Source organism: Arvicanthis niloticus, chromosome 10 (assembly GCF_011762505.2).
Source record: "Arvicanthis niloticus isolate mArvNil1 chromosome 10, mArvNil1.pat.X, whole genome shotgun sequence".
NCBI lineage: Eukaryota > Metazoa > Chordata > Mammalia > Rodentia > Muridae > Arvicanthis > Arvicanthis niloticus.
This window is the reverse complement of record NC_047667.1, coordinates 43,672,560-43,695,754: the sequence shown is the minus strand read 5'-3', so window position 1 is coordinate 43,695,754 and position 23,195 is coordinate 43,672,560. Positions and strand designations below refer to the sequence as shown.

General features: G+C 43.9%; 1 protein-coding gene and 1 non-coding gene across 5 annotated transcripts in view; both read left to right on the top strand.

Annotated features, from left to right (window-relative positions):
- The window catches only part of Fam20b (FAM20B glycosaminoglycan xylosylkinase), a 41,815-nt gene extending 21,568 nt beyond the window's left edge, over positions 1-20,247 (top strand). For all 4 annotated transcript variants that reach the window (XM_034512951.2, XM_076941405.1, XM_034512952.2 and 1 more), the window contains 4 exons: positions 8,309-8,480; positions 11,406-11,597; positions 12,685-12,744; positions 16,511-20,247. In XM_034512951.2, the coding sequence (XP_034368842.1) occupies positions 8,309-8,480; positions 11,406-11,597; positions 12,685-12,744; positions 16,511-16,742 (656 nt within the window). In that variant the 3' untranslated portion in view covers positions 16,743-20,247. The remainder of the gene's footprint in view (positions 1-8,308; positions 8,481-11,405; positions 11,598-12,684; positions 12,745-16,510) is intronic.
- Positions 20,248-21,394: 1,147 nt separating this feature from the next.
- Positions 21,395-21,508, top strand: LOC117716715 (small nucleolar RNA SNORA67). Its single transcript, XR_004607809.1, has one exon. It is a non-coding gene; the product is annotated as a small nucleolar RNA SNORA67 (small nucleolar RNA).
- The last annotated feature ends 1,687 nt before the right edge of the window (positions 21,509-23,195 follow it).

Genomic DNA, 23,195 nt, shown 5'->3' with positions numbered 1-23,195 from the left:
CTGCGCAGATAGTTATTTACTTGTGGAGGACATGATGCCCGCGCCATCTTGGAATGGCGGATTATACCACCGCTAACAGCGGCTTCCTACATCTCCCCCTGTTTAAATTATTAATATGGAACAGCCTATTGCCTATTAAGCGCAGCACCAATCAAGATTCAAACTCAAACCTGATCAAGCAAACTCCATCTTGGGGGAATAAGCGATCAAGAGCTTACAGCCTGAAGATTCTCCCTTACCCTACCAGGTGCAATGGAAACAAGAGGAATTGACACCCGTCCCTGTGCAATGGAGTATAGCTCCCAGGAGTGCAAGGGCTGTCAACCTACTATTCAGGTACCACGGCTATTTAGGCAAGGGCTAGCTGGACTTAGACCTCTCATCGACCCAGTGCAATGGGCTGAACCCTTGGGGTGCATCGACTGAGGGTCTCAGTCATCGGCTACTTTCTTAGCCTAGATAGTCAAATTTCAGGGGGAGATCCTTGCTCCAAGACTGCGAGTGCTTGGGCGCTAGCGGCCTTGTCACGTTTTTGCTGGGCTCTGAGTTTACAGACCAACCATCATGAACACCAGTCCACAACATAGGGCTGCATCAAACAGGCCTATCCCCACCATTTAAGAAAGAAGGAAAAGGTAGAAGAAATTCAAGAAGTAAAATCGCCAAGGGAAACAGGGTCCATCTGTGCTCCATCAAGGCTCGAAATCCGGATCTGCAATTGCTGTTGCACCTGGTTCAACTCCCCATTCCAATTCCCTTTTAAATAAGCAGAAAGATTATGGCTTTGAATAAATGTATCATTCACAAATCTCAGAGGTGTAATACCTAGATGTGGGGTTGCTGACACACAGCTTATTTGAACCACATCCATGAGCTGCTCCACATGGGCTTGGAGCAAATCAACTCTCTGATTGACCAACAGGATGCCTGATATGCATCCACTTTCTGTGGAAGGGTCAAAGCCTCAGAAGTCTTTTCTGAGTTTTGATTAACAACAGTGGCTGCTGTACTTGATTAACCATGGCTAGGTCTAGTGATCCATTCCAGCATTGTGCTAAAAAGGCATGTAACATTCTTACAATCCAAGATATCAGAATTATTCTGAAAGTTGGATAACATAAAGAAAAATGGAGGGTCCACACACACTGACACCGGTTGTGCAGATGTATTCTTAAACACCTTATTAATTTTTAATGTTATTTAAATGGCTAGAGATATTAGATCTTGTAGCCGAAACATTCTGCACTTCATGAAATATACCGTTTAACAAGACAAAGGCAGATACACCCTTTTTAACATTCTAAACAGTGGCTACAACACATAATTTAATTGTGTTGAAGCAGGGTAAACCCAAGAAAATACACATATGATTTAATTTAGGACTTGCATCCCTTTGAAAACATCAAACAGAGGTTTAAATCCTCCTATGGTAAGCTTAAGATGAGGTTTTAGCCAAATAATATCTCTTAACAACTTTTAAAAATCACTAAGAGCAAATCAAGATTAAAAGTAAACCATTTTCTTTTGCATGTACACTCACAAGCCAGAAGATGGCGTTAGATCCCCACCACAAATGGTTGTGAGCCACCATGTGGTTGCTGGGAGTTCAGCTTTTATAATTTAAATTAAGTCCAGCCTTTAATGGCTGAGCCATCTCTCTAGCCCCATCTGATTAGGATATAACTGAGGTCTCAAATATTGAAAGACACTGTCTTTGAATCCTTTTTTGGAGTAACAAGTACTCTAAAAATTTTTAAAGCTCGTTATATTGGAGCAATGGCTTGCAGAAAAAACTTCTTTAGAGAAATCCACTAATAAAGTATCACACAATGAATAATACACACCAAAAGATTTAACCTCTTACTTTTTGTATTAAAGCAACAACAATATTTATATATATAAAATGTAAAACAATTAACCATTTTCTGAAGCAATTATTTCTAACAAATATCGCTTCATGGGCTCTTAAAAATTATGAATAAATTTACTGTCTGTAAATCTCTCACCTTTACCAGAAATGTAAAGGGATGGTATAAAAACATCTTTTATATAAGCATTTACTGAAATGGTAGCTGGAGTAGGCAAGTTAGGCTGTATAAATCTTAAATTTGAACTTTATTTTGGATTAATTTAGTAACCAATCTTTTTTGTCCAATGAAAATATATCGGATAAAAGCCAACCTTATTCTCTAATAATTGTTACATATATTAGAGGAATCCAAGGCATCTCATTTTTAACAACTTTAAGCATAAAGGAATTAAAACAATTTGAACCATATTTTATCAGCAGGTACAGTTATACTCATGGAGGGAAGTAGACATAATTTTAATGCCTCCAGCATAATCATAACTTTTAGCCCACAGACTGTTGTAAAGTCTTTGGGTCTTAGATTTATCCCTCTTCTCACAAGAAACAATGAAGACAAGAGACAAATTCCCACATTTCTAGGACCCGGTTGTAAAGACCCAGGATAAAAGGAGCTTTTAGCACCTGAGCTTCTGTAGCTCAGTCTGTATTGTCTCAATTCAAATGTAAATGTAACCTCCCTCCGGCCTGTTCTCTGAGGCTTGGCTAGTCCTGAACTGTGTGATTTTAAACCTTAAATTTAAACTGTAAACTTTAAAAGACACGTGTTGTATCTTTTCTCTATAAACATAGGCGAATCAAAAAACCAATCTTTAACGATGTAAGCAATCTATTTTTTCTCAAATCAACACCAAGTAGATTACCTTTATGCTATAAAGGTTTGCTGCCACAAAACAAAGTGTAAAATTTAATGGAAAACTTGTAGCATTGTGTAACTCAGGCTGCTGGCCGGTGTGCCCTGAGGACGGGCAACCAAGTAACACTCAATAGCTGTAAACAATGGGCAGTACTTCAGCATTTGAATGTACTGGCAAGGGAACAGGCCAAGATCTAATTATGTCCCACAGTGGTATACTTATTGCCAAATCGAACATCAGTGTCAGGAGAATGAGGGTCGTAATCTTGCAATCTGGCTTCCTTCTTCACAATCTGCACCAGCCTCATAGGGACCCAAATTGAATTGTTTTCACCTGTGGAATAAGCACAAACAGCCTCCCACCCCAGGCCACAGCAGGCCCTCAGCCAATCTTGTAACCTCTTGTTCTTACGAGGGACAATGGCTGTACGGCATTCAGCTTTGGCATTTTCAAAGATCATCTGTTCTATCACTGGCATTGCTTGCTCTAAGCTCAAGGGGCACTCCCCGTGTGTCTGTCGGCGGTATGCCGTTTCCCAGAGCAAACTGTCTCCCTCCTCTGCCTGTCTTTCGCGCCACGCTCTCTTGCTCTCGCTCTGCCGGGCTGCAAGCCGCCACACGTAGCAGAAGCAGATGCTTCCCCAAAGATTCTGTCATAAAGGAGGATCCTTTTGTCCTCCACTCTCTCTCCACCCGCCAGTGAAGGTTCCATAAGTTTAAAGAGCTCTGCAGTAGCCCTTGTTCCTTTTGAGTACTCTTTCCTATGACCAGGCTCTTTAGCCTGCCTCTGTTGTCCAGGCCTTTTTGCCTTTTTCTCCTTTCCAGGCTCCTTAGCCTGATGCCGGCTAACACGCTCTGGTTCTGATAGCCTGGAGCAGACCTCTCTTGCAACCTCTTGACTTGCCCTAATAGCTGTTCTGCTGGCTGAATCCTCACAACATAAATAAGCTAACAGCGAAAACACAAGCAAGAGGCCAACTACTGTAGCAGAGGCAATGGGTGAATATCCGCTCGCAACGAAGGTTTCTACCCCAGGCATACCTTCCAGAGGTGTACCTCAATCCTGTAGTCTTTTAACCCACCCCAAAACTTGGGGGCCTCCGCGTTGCCTTGAAACTCTCGGGTTTCGGCTCCAGTTGTTCCGCGCGCCTCCCGTGTCCCCTTTTCGCCCGTGGAAGAGGACACAGAGGCAGTGATCGGGTAGTTACTACAAACGAGGCTTTACTTCTTGTATAAGCAGAAACGGAAAGACCGCGGAAGCGCCAAAGACAGGAAGAGGCACAGCTTAAATACACCCTAGAGTGACGTGTTCACTTCTGATTGGCTGTTCACTCATCACCCCATATTACGCCCCGGGATGGGCAGTGACTTTTGGCGCGCTTTTGCCTTTTTGCACCTGCGCAGTTAATTGTTTACTAGTGGAGGACACGATGTCCGCACCATCTTGGAATGGCGGATTATACCACCGCTAACAGCGGCTTCCTACACTCTACCATTCTACATAGTATATGTATGTAGTACACTATATATGTATACTATACTGCATACTATTTGTATATGATACACTATACATCTGCATCTTTTTCTTTCTACTTAGCCTAGCAATAATCTTTCTTAATAATTGATTTCCTTTTTGTATGAATATAAATTTATATCTATGTTTAGTGCTACCATTTCATTCAATCTGCAGCTTAGATTCATATATATATATATATATATATATATATATATATATATTGTTTTGTTTTGCTTTGTTTTATTTTGTTTTTTTCAGACAGGGTTTCTCTGTATCGCCCAGGCTGTCCTGGAACTCACTCTGTAGACCAGGCTGGCCTCAAACTCAAAAATCCGCCTGCCTCTGCCTCCCAAGTGCTGGGATTAAAGGCATGTGCCACCACTGCCCAGCTTAGATTCATATTTCTAAATCTTACTCTTTTTACTTAATATATTATAAAAACCTTTGCATATTACACTTAAGAACTTCTTTGTTCTTATGTTATTTGGCTAATATATTTTTCATTGTTCTCTCAATGAATAGAACTGATAGAGTGAAAAAATATAAAGGTGACTTATTAGACAAGCTTACAGGCTATGGTCTGAGTAGTTCAACAGTGGCTTCTCTCTCACAATGGAAATGCCAAAGAACCCAGTAGTTGTTCAGTCCATGATGCTGGGTGTCTCAGCAGTCCCTGGCTGGCACTGGAGTTTAGAGAAATCCTACCAGTGAAGGAATGCTACATCAACAAGATAGACAAATTGTCATCAAGAATGAGCACAAGAAGGCAAATCAAAAGTCCTCTTCTGTGTCCTTTTATGTGGGCTGCCTCCAGAGGGTGTGGTCCAGATGAAGGTTGGTCTTCCTGCTTCAAATAGTCTGATCAAGAAAACCCCTGAATGGTGTGCCTAGCACCTTGGATTTTAGTTGATTCTAGAGTTACCCAGATTGAAGACCAAGATTAGCCATCACAACTAGTTATAAAGTGTTGTATTTTATGGGTCTACCATAAATTAATATATAGCCAGCCCCTTATTCAACTTACATATTACTCCAGTATTTTGTATTTACAACTGTTGTTACCCAGAATTACTTTGTACATATGCCACTTCACATATGAGTAGAAACTTCCAGAAGTTGAAGTGCTAGGTCATGGGCATTTTTGTATTTTAGTGGATGTGGACACTTAACTAATTTACCTTACCCATGGGAGCCCCTCCCCTAATATCATTAATAAAATGTATCCTGAGACTTTTAGGGTATTTTGTTTGTTTCATATGTAGCATCTGTTCATTTGTATTTTCTGTTAGTTCGAGGAGGCTAGAGGGCAACTAAGGTACTGATTCTCAGGCACATCTTGCTTGTTGCTGTTTTGAGACAGTCTTTCCCTGACCTGAAGCTCCCCACCTGGGTGGGCTGCTTCTGAGATCTACCTGTCTCCGCCTGCTTGTACTTCCAAAGTCCAGCACAGTGTGTACTACTCAGCGAATCAACTACAGCACACCCACAAACACAAAGCTGTTACTCCTTCCTTCCTTCCTTCCTTCCTTCCTTCCTTCCTTCCTTCCTTCCTTCCTTCCCTCCTTCCCTCCCTCCCTCCCTCCCTCTTTTCTTTTCTTTTTTTTCTTTTTCTCTTTTCTTCTTCTTCTTTTTTTTTTTGTATTGTTTTTGGGGTTTTTTTTTGTTTGTTTGTTTTTCGAGACAGGGTTTCTCTGTATAGCCCTGGCTGTCCTGGAACTCACTCTGTAGACCAGGCTGGCCTGAACTCAGAAATCCACCTGTCTCTGCCTCCCAAGTGCTGGGATTAAAGGCGTGCACCACCACCGCCTGGCTGTATTGTTTTTGAGATAGGGTATTTCTGTGTAGCCCTGGCTGTTCTGGAACTGGGGCTATAGACCAGGCTGGCCTCCAACTTAATAGATACACATGTGTCTGACTCCCAAGTGCTAGGTTTAAAGGTGTGTGCCACCACTACACAGCAACCTTAAAATAATTTCGACCAATTGAAAATAACGTATGTAGAATGCTTATGGTTACAAAAATAAAAAATTATAAATTAAGCAATTACATTAGAAATACTAACATTTTAGAGTGAACACAAACTAGACTATTTTAAAGGTCATAGGGAAACGTAAAGAACTGTGAAAATGATCCTATAATAAGAGCAAAGAAGGAGCTGTGTGTTTGTTTGGCTGGTTGTTTTTTGGTTTTGCTTTTGTTTTTTTTGTCTTGAGATAAGGCCTTTTTATATAACCCTGGCTGTCTTGATATTCCCCATGTAGACCAAGCTGGCTTTGAACTCACAGAAGATCCTCTGTTTACCCCAAGTGCTGGGTTCAAAGGTGTGTACTACCAGGGCTGGAGAGATGGCTCAGCAGTTAAAAGAACTGGCTGTTCTTCCAGAGGTCCTGAGTTCAACTCCCAGCAACCACATGGTAGTTCAGTACCATCTATAAAGGGATCTAATACCCTTTTGTGGCATGCAGATGTGTACACAAACAGAGCACTCATACATTTAAAAAGGGCGGAGTGCACTACCTTGCTGAGAGGGGACTTACAGACTAGCTATTAAAATGTAAAAGGCCTCAACCTCTCAAGCATGCATTTTTAGTGGTGGTTTTTATAGACAAGTACTTTACAATTATATTAATATCTAATTACTTTCATGCTCCTACCCCGCGCAGTGTGGGGTTGACTCTAGCGCCTCATGAATGCTAAGCAAAAGCTCTGCCACTGGGCATCCCATCCCAGGCAGAACCCTATAAATACTCCATTCCTTATCAAACTGTAACCCTCAGTTTTAGCACATTGATCATTGGTGTTTGAGTCAGCTCTTATGATACTTGTGAGATGGTAGTTTATAATCTGTCATTGCTCTATAGACTCCTTGGTAGGCATTCTTTACTCATTTCTTTACTCATGTCATGATGAACTCACTGACTTAAGTTTCTTCAATTTCTTACTATTATTTTTTATGTTGATGGTCTAACTCCACTGACATGCCCAGTGGGAACCCAGTAAGCAGCTCCATTCCTTTTGGAATAGTCTCGCTGTTCTCCGAGCACTTCCTTGCAGCTGGCAGTGTCACTAAAGCCCAGGCTCACTAGGACCTACCCTCACTCAGCCCTGGAGGCAGCTGCTTCTCCAAAGAGCCCTTTTTTTCCTTTTTAATGTAGTATTAAAACGGCCTTTAGAAAACGATATGTGAAGCTATACTTTGTGGTATAATCTTCTATTCCAGCAATTTGGGAGGTTGAGGCAGAAGGATTGTAAGTCAAAGCCAGCCTTAAAAAGGAAACAGAGGTCTGGATATATAGCACAGTGGTAGTGTACCTGCCTCGTATGTATGAGGCCCTGTTACCACGAGAAGAAAGAGGGGGAAAGGACAGGGGAACTGGTGTTTGAATAAGTCCTGGATCTCATTGTTTCTAGGTTCTCTTGAATGACAGGGTAGGAAGTATATGTGTGTATAAACAGATACACAAGTCTGTATCTGTTTATACACACATATATACAATATGTGTGTATACAAGGCAGATATACAAGTCTGTGTCTTTATCTCTGGGTGTGTACTAAAACCAGAATCTCTGATTCTAATTCATGGCAGGATTTTATTCTGACCATCTTACTTTCTGTGTTAACTTCCTTTGCCATCATTGAGAAAACTAGTTCATTGCCCTCAGTCTGTTCACTAAATAAATGCTCCTGTCTCTCCCAGTGTGACCAAACTAAGTATATGTCTGCACTCTTGCCTCTGGGTACTTTGGCCAAAACCTCAACTCTAATAGAGAACAAGAAGACATTGCTTTCTTTTAATTGTGACTTGAGAGCAAGACTGTGATGATAGTTGACTTCTGGGAAAGACCTGGGGAAAAGGGAGACACAGGAGGATTTGCTTTCTAGTAGATAGCCTTCCGTTCATCTGGAGACTTTTATCACCTACATAGGAAAATACATGTGTGAAATGGACTAGCATCAGGATTCTGATTGTCATGGTGCCTTTTCATTTCGCTGTTCAGTCTTGTTTGAGGGAGAATTTGGATTCTTAGTTTTGTTTCTTCAGTATATCTGGCTCATTTCTACCCTGCAGGGAACAATACTTGTTTCTATGGGAAGTGCTATTATTGCCGAGAAACAGAGCCAGCATGTGCTGATGGTGACATGATGGAGGGTTCCATCACACTTTGGCTTCCAGATGTGTGGCCTCTGCAGAAACATCGACATCCCTGGGGCAGGACTTACCGAGAAGGCAAACTGGCCAGGTAAATACTCCTGTGAGCCATGATTTAAGTCTTTGCTGTACCAAGCCAGCCATCTGTCCATGAGTAAAAAGACTTGTGGATTAGGGGCAGACCTGCTTGGCAGGGCCCTGTTTTCAGCAGTGCTGGTTTGTCTTTCTATCACTAAAGAGAGGAGAGATTAAGCTGGGGCAGCAGTGGTGCACACCTTTAATCACTCAAGTGATAGAAGCAGGCAGATCGCTGAGTTTGAGGCCAGTCTGGTTTGCAGAGTGAGTTCCAGGACACAGGGAAACCCTGTTTTGAAAAACCAAAAAAAAAAAAAAAAAAGGGGAGGGAGAGATTAATTTTGGCCACATTACTTTGGGCTTCTAGTGGCACAGTACATCACTGCAGAAGCTTGTGATGCAGGGCTGCTTATCTTGTTGCTGCTGAAGGCAAAGGCAGAGACAAAGGACCAGGAGCAAACTGGCTAGGCAGGGACTCCTTGGAATATCCCTTTATCCTCTTTCAGGCACTTTCCCAGTGACGACACTTCTGTCATACCCTAAAGGTTCAGTAGCTACTGAAAGGTCCACAGGCTGAACCAGGGCTTTAGTACATGGCTTTTAGCGGACATTTAGAGTATAAACCATAGGGGTCTGGGGAGATACCTCAGGGGTCAAGAGCGCCTGCTGATCTTGCAGAGGACCTGAGTTTGATTTCCACCTCTCACATTTGGAGCCCACAACTACCTGTAACTTCAGCTTCAGGAATCCAACAGCTTTTTTGGGCCTCCACTAGCAACTGTATGCATGTAGTGCACTAACACACACACACGCAGACACAAATAAAAATAAAATACATATTTTTTGTTGCTTTTTAAATATAAGCCATAGCATTTGCTGCTAGTCTCCACAGGCTCATGTCTGCTTAATGCATTCAGTTCTCCTCTAAGCGTTCCCAAATCTTAACTGCACCAATATTGCTAAGAGGCCTACATCTAAAGTCCGAGACAGAAGGCAAATCGTAAGCTATAAGCCCTACAAAAATTAAACACACACACACACACACATAAACCAAAACCCAAGTTATATGCTTGCAAGATAAAATGGCACTGGAGAAGCACTCTCATTCCAAAGAATAGAGAAAGCCAGGATTGGACAAAAGCAAGAACAGACAATAAATCCTCCAGCTCAGACCAGTGAGATAGACACTGGGTAAAGGTGCCTGCTACACAAGCTTCAGTCGCCAGAAGGAGACTGAATAAAGAAGGAGAGAGAGAACCAGCTCTACAGACTTGTCCTCTGACATCCACATGTGTGCCATGCCACTAACACACTCCCTACATATGTACATATACACACAATAATAATTTATTAAAACAAATCTAGGGGGCTGGAGCAGTAGCTTGGCGGTTCAGAGCACTGATTGCTCTCCCAGAGGTCCCGGATTCAATTCCCAGCGCCCATGTGGCACCTCACAACTGTCTGCAACTTCAGTTCCAGGGAATCTGACACTCTCACACATACATACAGGCAAAACACCAATGCACATAAAATAAAAATAATTTTTTTTAAAAATCTCTTCTAGCTCCATGTCCAGAATTAAGGGCTCACATTGGTGCAGTGTGAGCTGCAGAAAGCTCAGCCAGCCCTGTCCCTGTGGGTGAGGCCACAAAGCTGCTGTCTTGAAATAGTTTTGCTCACTGCCCATAGCTTTTCTCGGTGGGCGAGTATTCCACATTCCCAGTGTCTCAGGCTTGTGGAATGTCCATTGCAGCTTTAGCTGCACTCTCACAGCTCTGTGTGTCACACTGGTGGCTGCAGGAGGAACCTGTCTGTTCCCTCCCAAGACCCCTTTGGACTCTCAGTGGAAGTGGCTCCACAGTTTACATTATACATGCCTGCTTCATTCGCACCACTTGCCTCATGCCAAGGCCTGGCACTATCTGGAGCTTATCCAGGCCCTCTTGGACCACAGTGGTCTCTTGAGTGTGTTGATGGTTGGACACAGAAGTTTAACCTGGGATGGGCTGGACATTGCAGGTTCCTGAGATGCCTCAAGGTATCTTTCCTACCATCCTAGTGTAAAGCACTTGGTGTTTTTCATGGCGCTAGTCTCTTCAGCAACTTTACCCCTCTTGGCTTGAACTTTATGTGTGCCTCTTTCCTGATTCAACTCCAGGTTTTCCAGATCTTTTTGCTCTGCATTTTGCTTCCACTTCTCACAGTAAATATGGCTAAAAGAAGTCAGTAATCCCCACACTGCTGCCTTCAGTTACCTCTACCATAGAAGCCAGTCCACAAAGTCTCAGGATATGTACAAAACCGACAGATTTTCTTCAGAATGTAACATGATTGGCCTCTTGTCTGTTGCCCAGTGGAGTCCCTGTCTCCATCCCAAACCTATCCGCATAGCTTTGCTCTCTGTTCCCACCAGCTCTGATCTCCACCAGATCCTCCCAGCAGTCCCTGCTTCTAGCACACTCTACTTTCCGTAGCTTCCTTCTCTAAACTCTTCTCATTTTGCAAACCAAACCCACAGGCCCTTGAGCCTCACTGTCAGGGATGGTCACTGTGGTGCTCGATACCAGCTTTCTCCGTAGCTTTCTGTCTCTAACAAAATACCTAAGATTTTAAATGAAGAAAGATTCTTTGGCCCACAGTTTCTGAAGTTTCAGCCCAGCTTGGTTTGCTCTGTTGCTTTGGGATTTATGGTAAGACAATTATCAAGGCAGCACATGTATGCTGAGGAGGAAAGTTACTCTCCTCGTGGTGGCTAGGAAGCAAACAGTGAGAGGAAAGGCCAAGAGAGCCATATCCACCTTCTACAGTTGTTCCCAACAGCTTATCTTCCCACTGCGAGGCCCCACCTCCTAACACCATAGTCTGGCAGCCAAACGGTTAACACATGGCCTTGCTCTTAGGAGCTACACTCAGTGACCCTTACGATGCTCCTTGCCTCCAGGTGGGAATATGATGAGAGCTACTGCGATGCTGTGAAGAAGACGTCTCCCTATGACTCAGGCCCGCGCCTCCTGGACATCATTGACACGGCTGTCTTTGATTACTTGATTGGCAATGCTGACCGCCATCACTATGAAAGCTTTCAAGATGATGAAGGCGCTAGCATGCTTATTCTTCTTGATAATGCCAAAAGGTACAGAGAAGCAGGACTGGCGTTTGTCAGTGTCTGTGTGAAGGAGGGGCATTCTCTAGGGCACTGTGCTCGTCAGACTTCAGACATGAAGACTGACATAAATCAACCCATAGTAATGAAAGGCTTGTCTCAGCTCATGGTTTCAGAGGCATGTTGGTTTTATTGCTCTTGGGCCTGTGATAAAGCAGGATCATCATGGCAAAGCTGCTGGTCTCGTGGCATCTGGGAAGTAGAGAGGCCAGGTCCCAAAATCTCCATCAGTAGTGCACACCAATGATCTAACTTTCTGCTGGCCTCCATCTCCCAAAGGCTTCTTCACCTCTCAGTAGAGCTTCAGGCTGGCCTCTAGTGCCTTAGCAGATGAGCCTGGGGCTGGGGTGGGAGACTTGGGATCAAACTATCCCGGGCATAACCTTCCAAGCCTCACCTCTTACAGCCTTGCGTTGGAGATTGAGTAGCCACAAGATCTGTGCTGTTCACACTAGACAGCTGCTTTCATGGCACTGTCCTTGGGGCATAGTGATTCTTCAGTCATTAAGGAGAGTTCCAGAAAGAGTGGGAGGTCGCCAGATTTCTGGCGTGACCATTCCTTTCCTAACATTCTTTTCCATACCATTTTTATGTTGTCCTGGCCTCTGAAAGCTCCGGGCAGTTTTCTAGTTTAAGCTGGCAGCAAGCTGGCTTGCTGGAATAGGTTTTAGTGATTCTGGAAGTAATAGCCACCTACCTCTGGGGACTCTAGCAGAGCCTAGATTTCTTTCCAGACGTTTAGAAAGCTGTACAGGTTTGGGATTTGTGCCTTCCACCTTAGGACTGAGAACTGTGGAGGTCCCACAGTTATGCTCCAGCATCTTGCAGCATCTTGGCAGGAAAAGGAGTTTGTTTGCTGTTTGATACTTTAGTCCAGGCTGTTAATGATCCCGTGTCTGATTAGTCATGCCTAGCTCATTTTTAATGTAAATGGTTTGAGCGTTGGAGCAGGAAATGATCTAGGCTCATGGGTGGTTTTTATAGATTATGCGCTTGCTTTGATGCTGAGAAGGGAACAGGCACCTGCACCTAATTCCTGTCTTAATTCCATTTTCAGCTTTGGGAACCCCTCGCTGGATGAGAGAAGCATTCTTGCCCCTCTCTATCAGTGCTGCATGTAAGTGATGCACAGTGTGTGTCTGCCTGCATTTCCTCTTTCAGCTCAGTACCCATGCATCAGTTTTCTTGACCTTAAAACATCTCTGTTGGATTTCCTACTTCTGCAGCCCAGAACCCCTGTGAACCCTTACAGGGCTGAGGGAAACACAGATGCAGGTCACCCAAAACTCAGAATTCATTTTGAATTTTGCATCAGTAAGTTTGTGGTATCTATAGTAATATGTGTTTGCTAGGTTTATCTCTACCACCCACTAAAAACAATCTAGCTGGGCTTCAACAAACCCAGCACCTAGGAGACAAAAGCAGACAGATGTCTGTGAATTTGAGGCCACCTTGGTCTACGTAGTGAGTTCTGGGACAGCCAGGACCACATAGTGAGACAATCTCAAAAAAAAAAAATTTAATGATTTTTTTTAATCTGTTAATCTGTATTCTTCATAGCTACATCAGGTTTACCTTGGTGTTTCAAGTTGAATATTCTAGCTTGAAATTATCTAAACCAAAAATACCTTTCTCTAAGTATTTAGTAACTGATTTAAATATATTAGAGAATAAAGGAATTGAGAAAATGAAGAAAAAGAAAATGAAGTAAAGCCAGGCCCTAGGAGCTCCTGCTTCAAGCCCCTACTCCTGGGCTGATTTTGAAGTTCACACATCAACAGTCAGCGAAATTTATGTCATTTGGCTGCAGAAAGCAGGTCTGGGAACATTCTAGGGCTGGTTAGCCCAGAAACAGGACACCTGTGACTATGCCTCCTTTCCCTCCTTCCCCGCCCTCCACCCCCCACCCCCACCCCCGTTTGTTTGTTTGTTTGTTTGTTTGTTTTTCCAGTGCTGGGACTAACTTCAGGGCCTTGTGCCCCCTAGGCAAATGCTTTATTGCTGAGTTATACTCTAGCTCCACCCCCCCACACACACACTTCTGTTGTATGTGTGCAGGTGTGCATGTGTAGGCTAGAGGACAGTCATGAGTGTCATCCTCAGGAACCGTTCACCTCTCCTCCCTTTTTAAGACAAGGCCTTTCATTGCCTTGGAACTCACTAGGTGGGCTGGGCTGGCTAGCCATTAAGTCCCAGGGATTCCCCTGTCTCCATCTCCATGAATCTGGGATTACAAGTATGCGCCACTATGCCCAAATTCTTTTTACATGAATTGTATGGATCAAACTCAAGTAAGTTGTGCTTGCAGGGCAAATCCTCTACTGACTATCTCTTCCGCCCACCCATATCCATCTGTCCTTTTTTTCTTCCTTCCTTTCTTTTTTTTCCTTCTCCTTCTTACCTGGCTCTTCTGACCCCTTCCTTTCTTCTTCTCTTCTCCTCTCTCTCTTTCTCTCTCTCTGTCTCTCTGTCTCTGTCTCTGTCTCTGTCTTTCTTTCTTTCACAGGCTCTCACTATATGGCCTAGGCTGACCTCAGCATCCCAGTATTCTTGCCTCAGTCTCCCAAGTACTGGGCTTACATGTCTGTGCTGTGGTAGTCAGCTTTTTCAGTAGGAAGCAGGGTTCTTCAGAAGGAAGTATTTATTTAACCCTAATTCTCCTTACTAATACTGGAAAACTGAGAGCAGGTGGGATACAGGCAGTCAGCATCTGGTGTCATGATCTGCAGAGGAAAGTATGACACTGGAAAGCCTCTGGGCCACCTACAGGGCATTTATGGGCCTGCAGAATGAGTCAGAGTGGCAGATGCCCTGTGTCCAAAAGTAACCAGAGTGCCTCAGCACTTAGTCTCCTAAGTAGGAAGAGAGTTCAGTGTCATTCTGGGCTACAAAGCAAATTTCTAGTCATCCTGGGCTACCTGAGACCCTGTCTAGATAAGGGACCTCAGAGAAGCTATCCGCAGATGAGGGTACGGCTGCATGGGCTTGCATCTTCTAAGAATATGGCTGGACAGAGCTTCTTTGGTGACCTTCTTCCTGCATCACTGGCTTACCTGCCCTACAGTAGCCAGAGGTGTGAGGGGACGTCTTCCTGCTACACTGTCCCTCTCCTGAGAAGGCTTATTAGGAGGCATTCTTGAAGGAATTCTGTCAGTAGCTGTAAACAGTACTTCTCACAAAGTTAGATACTTCTGCCTGCCCAGTGACCTCTAGAACATCCACAATCTGCCTGGTTACCCTGCTATACCCACTGAGAGGCACGGACTTCCCCGAGGCAGTAATTCTCTTTGCTTCATCATTTAGTCTGTTTCACTCTGCTCTAACAAAGTCACAAACTGAGATGTTTCCCTTACATTTATTGATTTTATGTGTGTGTTTGTCTGTTTGTATGCATCGTGGAGGTGTGGGCTTGTGTGCCACAGTACATGAGTAGTCAGAGGACAACTTAGTCACTTGGCTCTCTCTTTCCACCTTTACATGGCTCCAGGATCAAACTCCAGTCACCAGGCTTATTGGTACAACTGCCTTTACCTGTTAAGCTATCTTACCAATACAGAACAGAAATTCATTGGCTCATAGCTCTAGAAGCAGAGAAGCTCGCGATCAAAACACTGGCATCCTGAAAGAGCTTTCTTACTGTGTTACCACATGGCAGGAGACCAGAGAGCAGAGGGGCAGCAGCATCAGCCCCACCAAGCCCTCATCAGTTGGTGGCTTCTTTAGAGCTCAGCTCTTAATACTGTCACCGTGGCAACTCACCTCCCACATGAGTTTATCAAGGATAAATACCTAACCTATAACAAATGGTTAGTGAAGTAACTTAGGAAAATAGATAACCTCTTTAAAAATTGTAAAGTGTGTGTGTCTGTGTTTGTGTGTGTGTGTGTGTCTGTCTGTCTGTCTATCTGCCTGCCTGCCTGCCTGCCTGCTGCCTGTCTGTGGGACTATGTGCTTCTGAATGCAGTGCTTGCAGAAGTCAGAAGAAGGCATTCAGAGTAAGTTCTGATAACTGACCTCAGGTCCTCTCCAAGACCAACGAATGCTCTTCTATGCTGAGCCATCTCCATCCCCTAGAAAGGAGGTTTTGGTTTGGTTTGGTTGGTTGGTTGGTTGTTTTTTGTTGTTGTTTGTTCTTTCTTTTGTTTTGGTGTGTGAGTGTGGGGGCAGGGGAATGGAGGAGGAAGAGGAGTTGTTGTTTTGGGACAAGGTAGTCCTGTCTGACCTGGAACTTGCTTGGTAGTCAAGATCTGCCTGCCTCTGCCTCCCAAGTGCTGGGATTAAAGGCGTGTGCTATCATTGCTCAGCCAAAAATCGGTATCTTAAAGTAACTGTTTTTCTTTTATTAGTGGTAGAATTTTTAAAATTCAGAAACATTTGGGTAGTGAAGTTACATCATCCCTGAGTACCTAAGGATATTGTAGCACAGGAGCCCCTCACTCTATCCTGTAGTCTCAGCATGCTGGTCCTATACTGTAGTTTCCCCAGGACACGGAGTTAAAGATTGTCCCTAACTTCCTCAACTCTAACATAATAGCATGGACATTTCTCTGTGCCACTCAGTTTCAAGCCTTTTTAATGGCTGCGTGGTGTTTCCTGAGAGCTAAGCGTAATTTGAAGTATCCCTCAGTTGTTAGACATTAGATCGGTTCAGTTTTCCTCTGACTGTTATGAATATATGTAAATATTCATGTATATCTCTAATTACTGCCCCTCCCCCCCCCCCCCCCATTTACACCATGGTAGTACAGCTTCCAGTGCAGGGGCAAGTCTGAAATAGAGGTAATTCAAAGAAACAAACAAACAAAAACCTTCTCTACCATGAAAGCTTCAAGCTGAATAGAATATTAAGATGTTATATAATTTCTTTTAAAACTTTCTTCCAGAATTCGGGTTTCAACCTGGAATAGACTGAATTATCTAAAGAATGGAGTACTAAAGTCTGCCTTAAAATCTGCCATGGCCCATGACCCCATCTCCCCTGTGCTCTCTGATCCACACTTGGACTCTGTGGACCAGCGACTTCTGAATGTCTTGGCCACCATCAAGCAGTGTACTGACCAGTTTGGGATGGACACCGTGCTGGTGGAAGACAGGATGCCGCTCTCCCACTTGTAACTCTCAACACAAAAAAAGTGCAACTGATTTTTACAAAGATAGAGACACAGCACAATCAATTCCAAATGGCATGTGATGGCCTGCAAGTGGCCACTGTGGGACTGGTGGTGAAGACCATGGCCCTGGGAGTGCTCCGCGTTTTCTGCAGTGCAAGCTCAAGACCAGTTGAGCGAGCGTCTCTGCAGAAGCACCTCTCTGCAGCAGGTGGCAGCGCTGCTCAGTCTTTATTCCCACACCGAGGATAAGCAGGTTGACACTGGCTAAGTGTGTCTGGGGCTAGCCTTGTCCTTTCTCCACACCGTGGATTCTCTGGAAACACTTTGCAGTCCCTTGTGTCTTTAAACAACAAAAACCAGAACTAGTCAGATTGAAAACATACTGTTCCTCCAGAGTGCCATCAGACAAAATAGCAGTCTGCTCCAGGAGACAGTGTTCAAGGTAGATTGGAGGAAGGGAAGGGCAGGAAGACCTTGGGACTCTAAGCATGAATTTGACATCTCAGGGAAGAGAAGAGGGAGGGACTCACTCTCTAGAACCAGGAAGATCATTGACTTAGTGAAAAACAGTGTCCCCTCTGTTTGGGTTCTTAGATATGTCCAAAGCAAAACAGTCGTCTCCTGGTTGTGTTCAAATTAACCACAGTCATCTCTAGAACTACCACAACCCAAGCATGATCCTCTGTGGACACTAATCTACTCCATGCACTCCTTTTGCCCAAAGTAGCAAAACAAACTGAAATGTACTCTCTGCCACCCCTCCCCTTTTTCTTTCTTTTTCTCTCAGTGGCATTGTTTATTTTGAGGTAGACTCTAGCCCATGCTGATCTGGGACTTTCTGTATGACCCAGGCTCGCTTTGAACTGGCAGCAATCCTGTGGCCTCAGCCTTCCACATGTGAGGATTATAGGTATGAACCAACATGCCCAGCTCTCTCTTCTAAAGTGAACTCATACCCTGTGAGGTAAATGCCTGTAGTGGCGCTGTTCCTAGGAGCTTGGCAGCTTTTGCCTTTCTTAGGAGAAAGTGTCCTGGTGGGTGGACACTTGTGATGTGTGCCCTGCAGATAACAGTGAGAATGTTAAGCCTCTGAGCCTTGACACCGAGGAGCTCACCACAAAGAGCCTTAATATTTTGGTTCATATCCAATCCAAATTTGCTCTTATTTGGAGTTCTGAACCTGAGGTGAAGTAGAACTCTTCCATCTCCGTGTCAGTCAGGGTTGGGTCTGTGTCTTTGTGTTCTGGGAAGTCATTTGATAGGTAAGCAGCTGCCACGTAGCTAGGGAGTGTCTGGGACAGTGGCTGCACTCACACTGTGTTCCCTCTACATCTCATCCCCTGCTGGACTTCTGTCAGGACTAGCCTGTCAGCATTGTGCTTGATATTTGGTGCCAGCCACAGAGCCTGGCCTGAGGCAGCTACCTTTTGAATTCATAACCCCTGGTTTCTCACATTAAAACCCTATAACCAATTTTAAATGGCATGAAATTAGGAAAATTTGTACATTTAATGTACACTTTGAGGTAGATTAAGGAATATACTGCATATTTCTTTTTTTTAATCTGGGGTATTGAACTTAAGAAAACAAATATTAGCACAAAACACTAAAATAGTGTTAACAAAAGGAGATATTGAGCCAGGCAGTGGTGATGCACACCTCTAGTCCTGGCATTTGGAAGGCAGAGGCAGGCAGATCTCTGTGAGTTCAAGGCCAGTCTGGTCTACAGAGTGAGTTCTAGGACCAAACCCCCAAAAAACAAAGCAAAAACAAAAGGAAGTATTAAGTTCAGTTTCCAGGCTACTTGCTGTGTTCATCAAGGAAATTCACAGTTGGATTTTGAGATTAGCGTGGTTGTGGTTGTTAGTTAGCACTTTCGAAAGTAGGAACCAAATGCTGGGAGCCATCAGAGCGGACAGCAGTGAGGCCTCCCTCTAGTGCTGACTGTGTATCGGCATCCCGTCGGACACACTGGGGAAGTGAGGAGGAACTGTGCCCAAACAGCCTCACTTGTAATGTTGGAGACAGAAGATTCTTCTGGGGGAAAAGAACAGGCAGAAAAGCTGCTTTGAAAAAATGTCTCATTTTCCCTTCATGGCAGTTAGAGAAGAGTCATCATCTCACACTTCCTTTTCACAGTCATGGCTTTAGAAGGTGCTCAGAGCCACAGTGGACAGAGTTGAGTTAGGGTGACATGGCGATTAGAGTGTAAATGTGTGTTCTAACTGGGAGGTACACTTGAGTGAATCTTGGTGCGGCAGGGACGGGGGCAGCCGTATGCTTCTCAGCCCCAAATTTATAAACACAAAGTTCTGTTAGGGAAAAAAATGATAGATTCACATTTTGAAAGTATTGTAACTCTGGCCTCTTTGGGGCCAGTTACTAGATGAGGACTGTTATAATCAAGGCACTGGGGATCGGGTCAGCTCTAAATCAGCTTTACCAGCCTAACACCTGCAGAGATGGATGCATCTAATACAAAACCCAAGAAACCCGAATCCATTGCTGTTCCCTCCTTTCCTCCCACTTCTTAAATATATGTATTCTGAAGTTGGAATGGGGGAGATTTGAATATAGAAATTTTATTCTCAAACTGTTTCTTAATCTAAGACTGTGTTGTACTTTGGGGAAGGCTCTAAGTAATTCATCTTTGAAACAATAGGCTCTGATTTGCTGAAGATGGTTGGTATTTTTTAAGGTATGTCTCCCTGTTTGCACTCAGGGTTAAAATGTCAGACTAAATTTTTAGAAGAAAATAGAGAAATTCAGTTATATTCATTACAGATTATTTCAGCAAAGTGGACCCAGGCAGTTTCTCGATTTTCCCAGTGCTGGAGACAGCATTGCCATCCAAAGAAACTCAGGTTTTCTTTCAAACTCTCACGCTTTGTCTTCTCATCCCCTGCCTCCTGTTCCTTCAGCCTCCCTTCCCTTCCCTTCCCTCCCTTGATCTCTCTGATTATCTTATGATCACAGCACCTGCTGTTGGCACACTCTGAGTCCTGTGACCAGGGTTTCAGGACAGGAGGAGGAGGTTTGGGTTCATGTGCCGTGTGTATTCTACCAAGGAAAATGTACTTTGACACAAGGAAGACTGAGTGACTGGCACTGGGAAAGGGCTTGGCTAGTACATAGGTTAGAGTGTACGTCAATCATTTCCTGAACAGCCTGCTAAGCAGGTGACCCGACTGAGCATGCTCCATGGGGGAGGCTGGCTCTTCCCCCCTTATTTCTCTAGTCTGGTGGTGAGTGGGGGCTGGACACTGTACTGTCACAGGTTTTTAGGACCTAAGGTGATCCTCGTAAACTCTTGGGGGAAGCTGGGAGTAACTTAGTGGGAAGCTAATTTATTTGTCTGAAGGGTGGATCCCCACTCTCTTGTTTGATCTGCCAAGGATTTCCTCTTGGAGCTGTTGTGCAGATAGAGGCTGTACTTGGTAAGATACCAAACATTTCTAATGTGTTCTATGGGTTTCAATTCTGAAAAAAAAATAAAAGATTTTAATATATGTTATTGTATCATGTTTTCTGGTCAATTCCCCCTTCCCTGTGCTTTCTATGCTATTTCTGTTTCTCTTGGTTTTTAGGGAGAAAATGTTACATCCTTTATCTCTACTTAACCTTCCACAGGGACTGCTTCCTGTGGGTGAGAGCCTTGGACTTCCTTACAGGCTTTTGAAAGGCACACCTAGATTGTAGCTGATGCATACAAGTCATCATAGGACTAGTTTTCAGTGTCTCTTGGGTGCTTTGTAGTTACCTTTTCTTACAGCTTCTTAGAGATGAAGAATTATGAAGCCTAAATACTTGGCAGCACAGTATACTATAGACAAGAGGAAAGGGCCAGTTTTCCTGATAAGGATTCTTAGGATATCCAGAATTTCCATTTTTGAATTGTAAATCTAGTATTTAACCCCTCAGCCAGACTAGCATGGTTGAGATTTCCTCTTGGTATGCTGCATAAGTGTGCCTGCCTTGTCATTGTACTTGAACAAGACACATGGAGGCCAAATTCTGGCATGCGATTGGTTCACCACATGCAGATTGTATCACTTTTCTATTGTGATAAAACATCGTAACCAAGGCAATTTATAGAAGAGAAAATTCAAATGGATCCATGATGAGGGAGTAGAGGCAGCAGATAGAGAGGCTAGATGGAAGCCATGTCTTCATACTTTCAACCACAAGCACAAAGCAGAGCAAACTTGAAATGTCATGAGCTTTTAAACATTTTTGTTGTGTTGTTTTTTGAGACATGGTTTCTCTGTGTGGGACTGGCTGTCGTGGAACTCGCTCTGTATGTAGACCAGGCTGGCCTCGAACTTAGAGATTCACACTTGAGGTTCTGCATTTATGACAAGCTCTTAGGCAATGCCAATGCCTTGGGTCTTTGGATTGCTTGAATAATTGATGAGTCCTCATAGCTTCCTGTAGTTCCCACAGTGGCCTCTAGATGACCCCATCACCCACGAGCTCTTCCTGGCTTTTATATCCACCAGCCTCACAAGAAATACTTGGAGACTGATCCAAACACTGGTGTATGGATTTGTTGTTTCAGTGTGGGGCCAACTTCTTGGTGAAACACTTAACCTCAAGGTGTTTTTTTTTGTTTTGTTTTGTTTTTTGAAAAGGAATGTCTTGATAAAATCAAGTTAGGTCCAAGGTGATTCCCTCTCCAAAGGGCAACTTGGAAGAAAGCCAGGCATGCCCAAGGTCTCTGGTGAACAAGAAATACTGGTTTCCTTTGTCTTCCTTTGACTGCCTACATGTTTAAAAAAAAATCAAGTTAGTCTTTAGAATTTCCTAGTTAATTTATCTGCAGTGAAATGATGATGCAAACTATCTCAGAGATTACTAACACTATATAAAGATTGCACAGCTGAGATGATCACCCCACTGTCTAAAAACTTGGGTTGTTTTGACAAATTGATGTTTTTAGTATTTTCTTTTTAAATTTTAGTTGAAGCTAGCACATAAGCAGGCACACTAGCAGCAGACTGGCCTTCATTTACACCACAATTTGAAGAGCTCCAAACTCCGGAGACCCTTCCTCAAGTCTTAGGACATTGCGGCCACCCAAAAATCACAAGAAACCATACCTGGATGCAATCAGCAGAGGTTTATTAGGGGAAGAGCCGGCGGTCAAAACGACAAGCTCTTTAGCTCCAAGAGCAGGGTTTTGGCCCCAGTGGTGGTTTAAAGGGTCTTTTATAGCATGGGGTGGAGGGAGGAAGGCATTTTCGCACGCTTTCACATGAATGGTTGCATTACAAATTTTGAACATAGCACTGGGAAGACCAAGGGAGGGGTAACCAAGAACAGTGGAACATTTCAGAGAATCTAGCCCAAATGATCTAGAGTCATGTGGAAATCGTTCTGCACACTCATTCTTCTCAAAAATGTGGTTTTTACCATGCTATTGTGTCCTATCCTGCCATTTACCAACTATTTCAGATGAACTATCTTCCGGCTATAGCCCCACCTAGGTGGCAGCATCTTTATCTGTAGTCAGGAATGCCTTCCTGCCTTGGGCGAGGCTTGGGGAATGTAATCCAGCAAGTGTCCTTCACCTGGAATGTGAATGCCTGAAATCTTATTTTCAGTTCCGCGTTCTGTAAGGCGAAAAATCTACACATTTTTCATAAAATGGCCTTTATAATTTTTCACTCTACAAATTCACCAGTAAACACCAGTAACTAAAACCACCCAAGCGTCTTCCAATATGCTGTTGTTTTACACACTCCATGTAAATGTACATACTTGCTACAGGAGGAAGTAAAAGTAACCAGGTACTGAGCATGAAACAGTCATTTGACTCCTCTTCACGGGATTCCTTGGATGTGAAGTGTGGGTGAGGAGGCAGTCAAGGTGTAGAACAGTCAGGTAACCCCAAGTTCTATAAATAGAGAATGGCAGGGCTCCTTCTGATAATCAGTATGACCTGGTGGTGGTGGCACATAACTTTAATCCCAGCACTCTGGGGGCAGAGGCAGGCACCTAGTTCGAGGCCAGCCTGGTCTACAAAGTGAGTTATAGGACAGCCAGGGCTGAACAGAGAAACCCTGTCTCAAAACCAAACAAGCTAATACAAAATCCAAACAACAAAAGCCCATAATCTGTAGCTGCCTTTGGCAACGGATCAACTGGGTTCACCTGAAAGGGGGGCTGGGAGTGAAAAGGGGATGGAGGGCGAGAAGACATGAAGCCAAGACAAAGTTCTCTGATCAAGGAAGGCTCAAAGCTTTAATGTTCAGCTTTCAATTTAAAGGAAAAGGCCCAACCTAAACCCTTTCTGGTTTAAGCTGGAGATGGGTGGGATAATCCGTTCTTGGTCACAGCTGGAGAAATCTCAAGGCAAGCCCAGGGGCAGTTCTTTTAAATTGGCCACCTAGATCCTATCACTTGGTCTGTTGTGGTAAACAAGGTCTCCCAGGCCTGCTCAAGGCTGGGGAAGGGC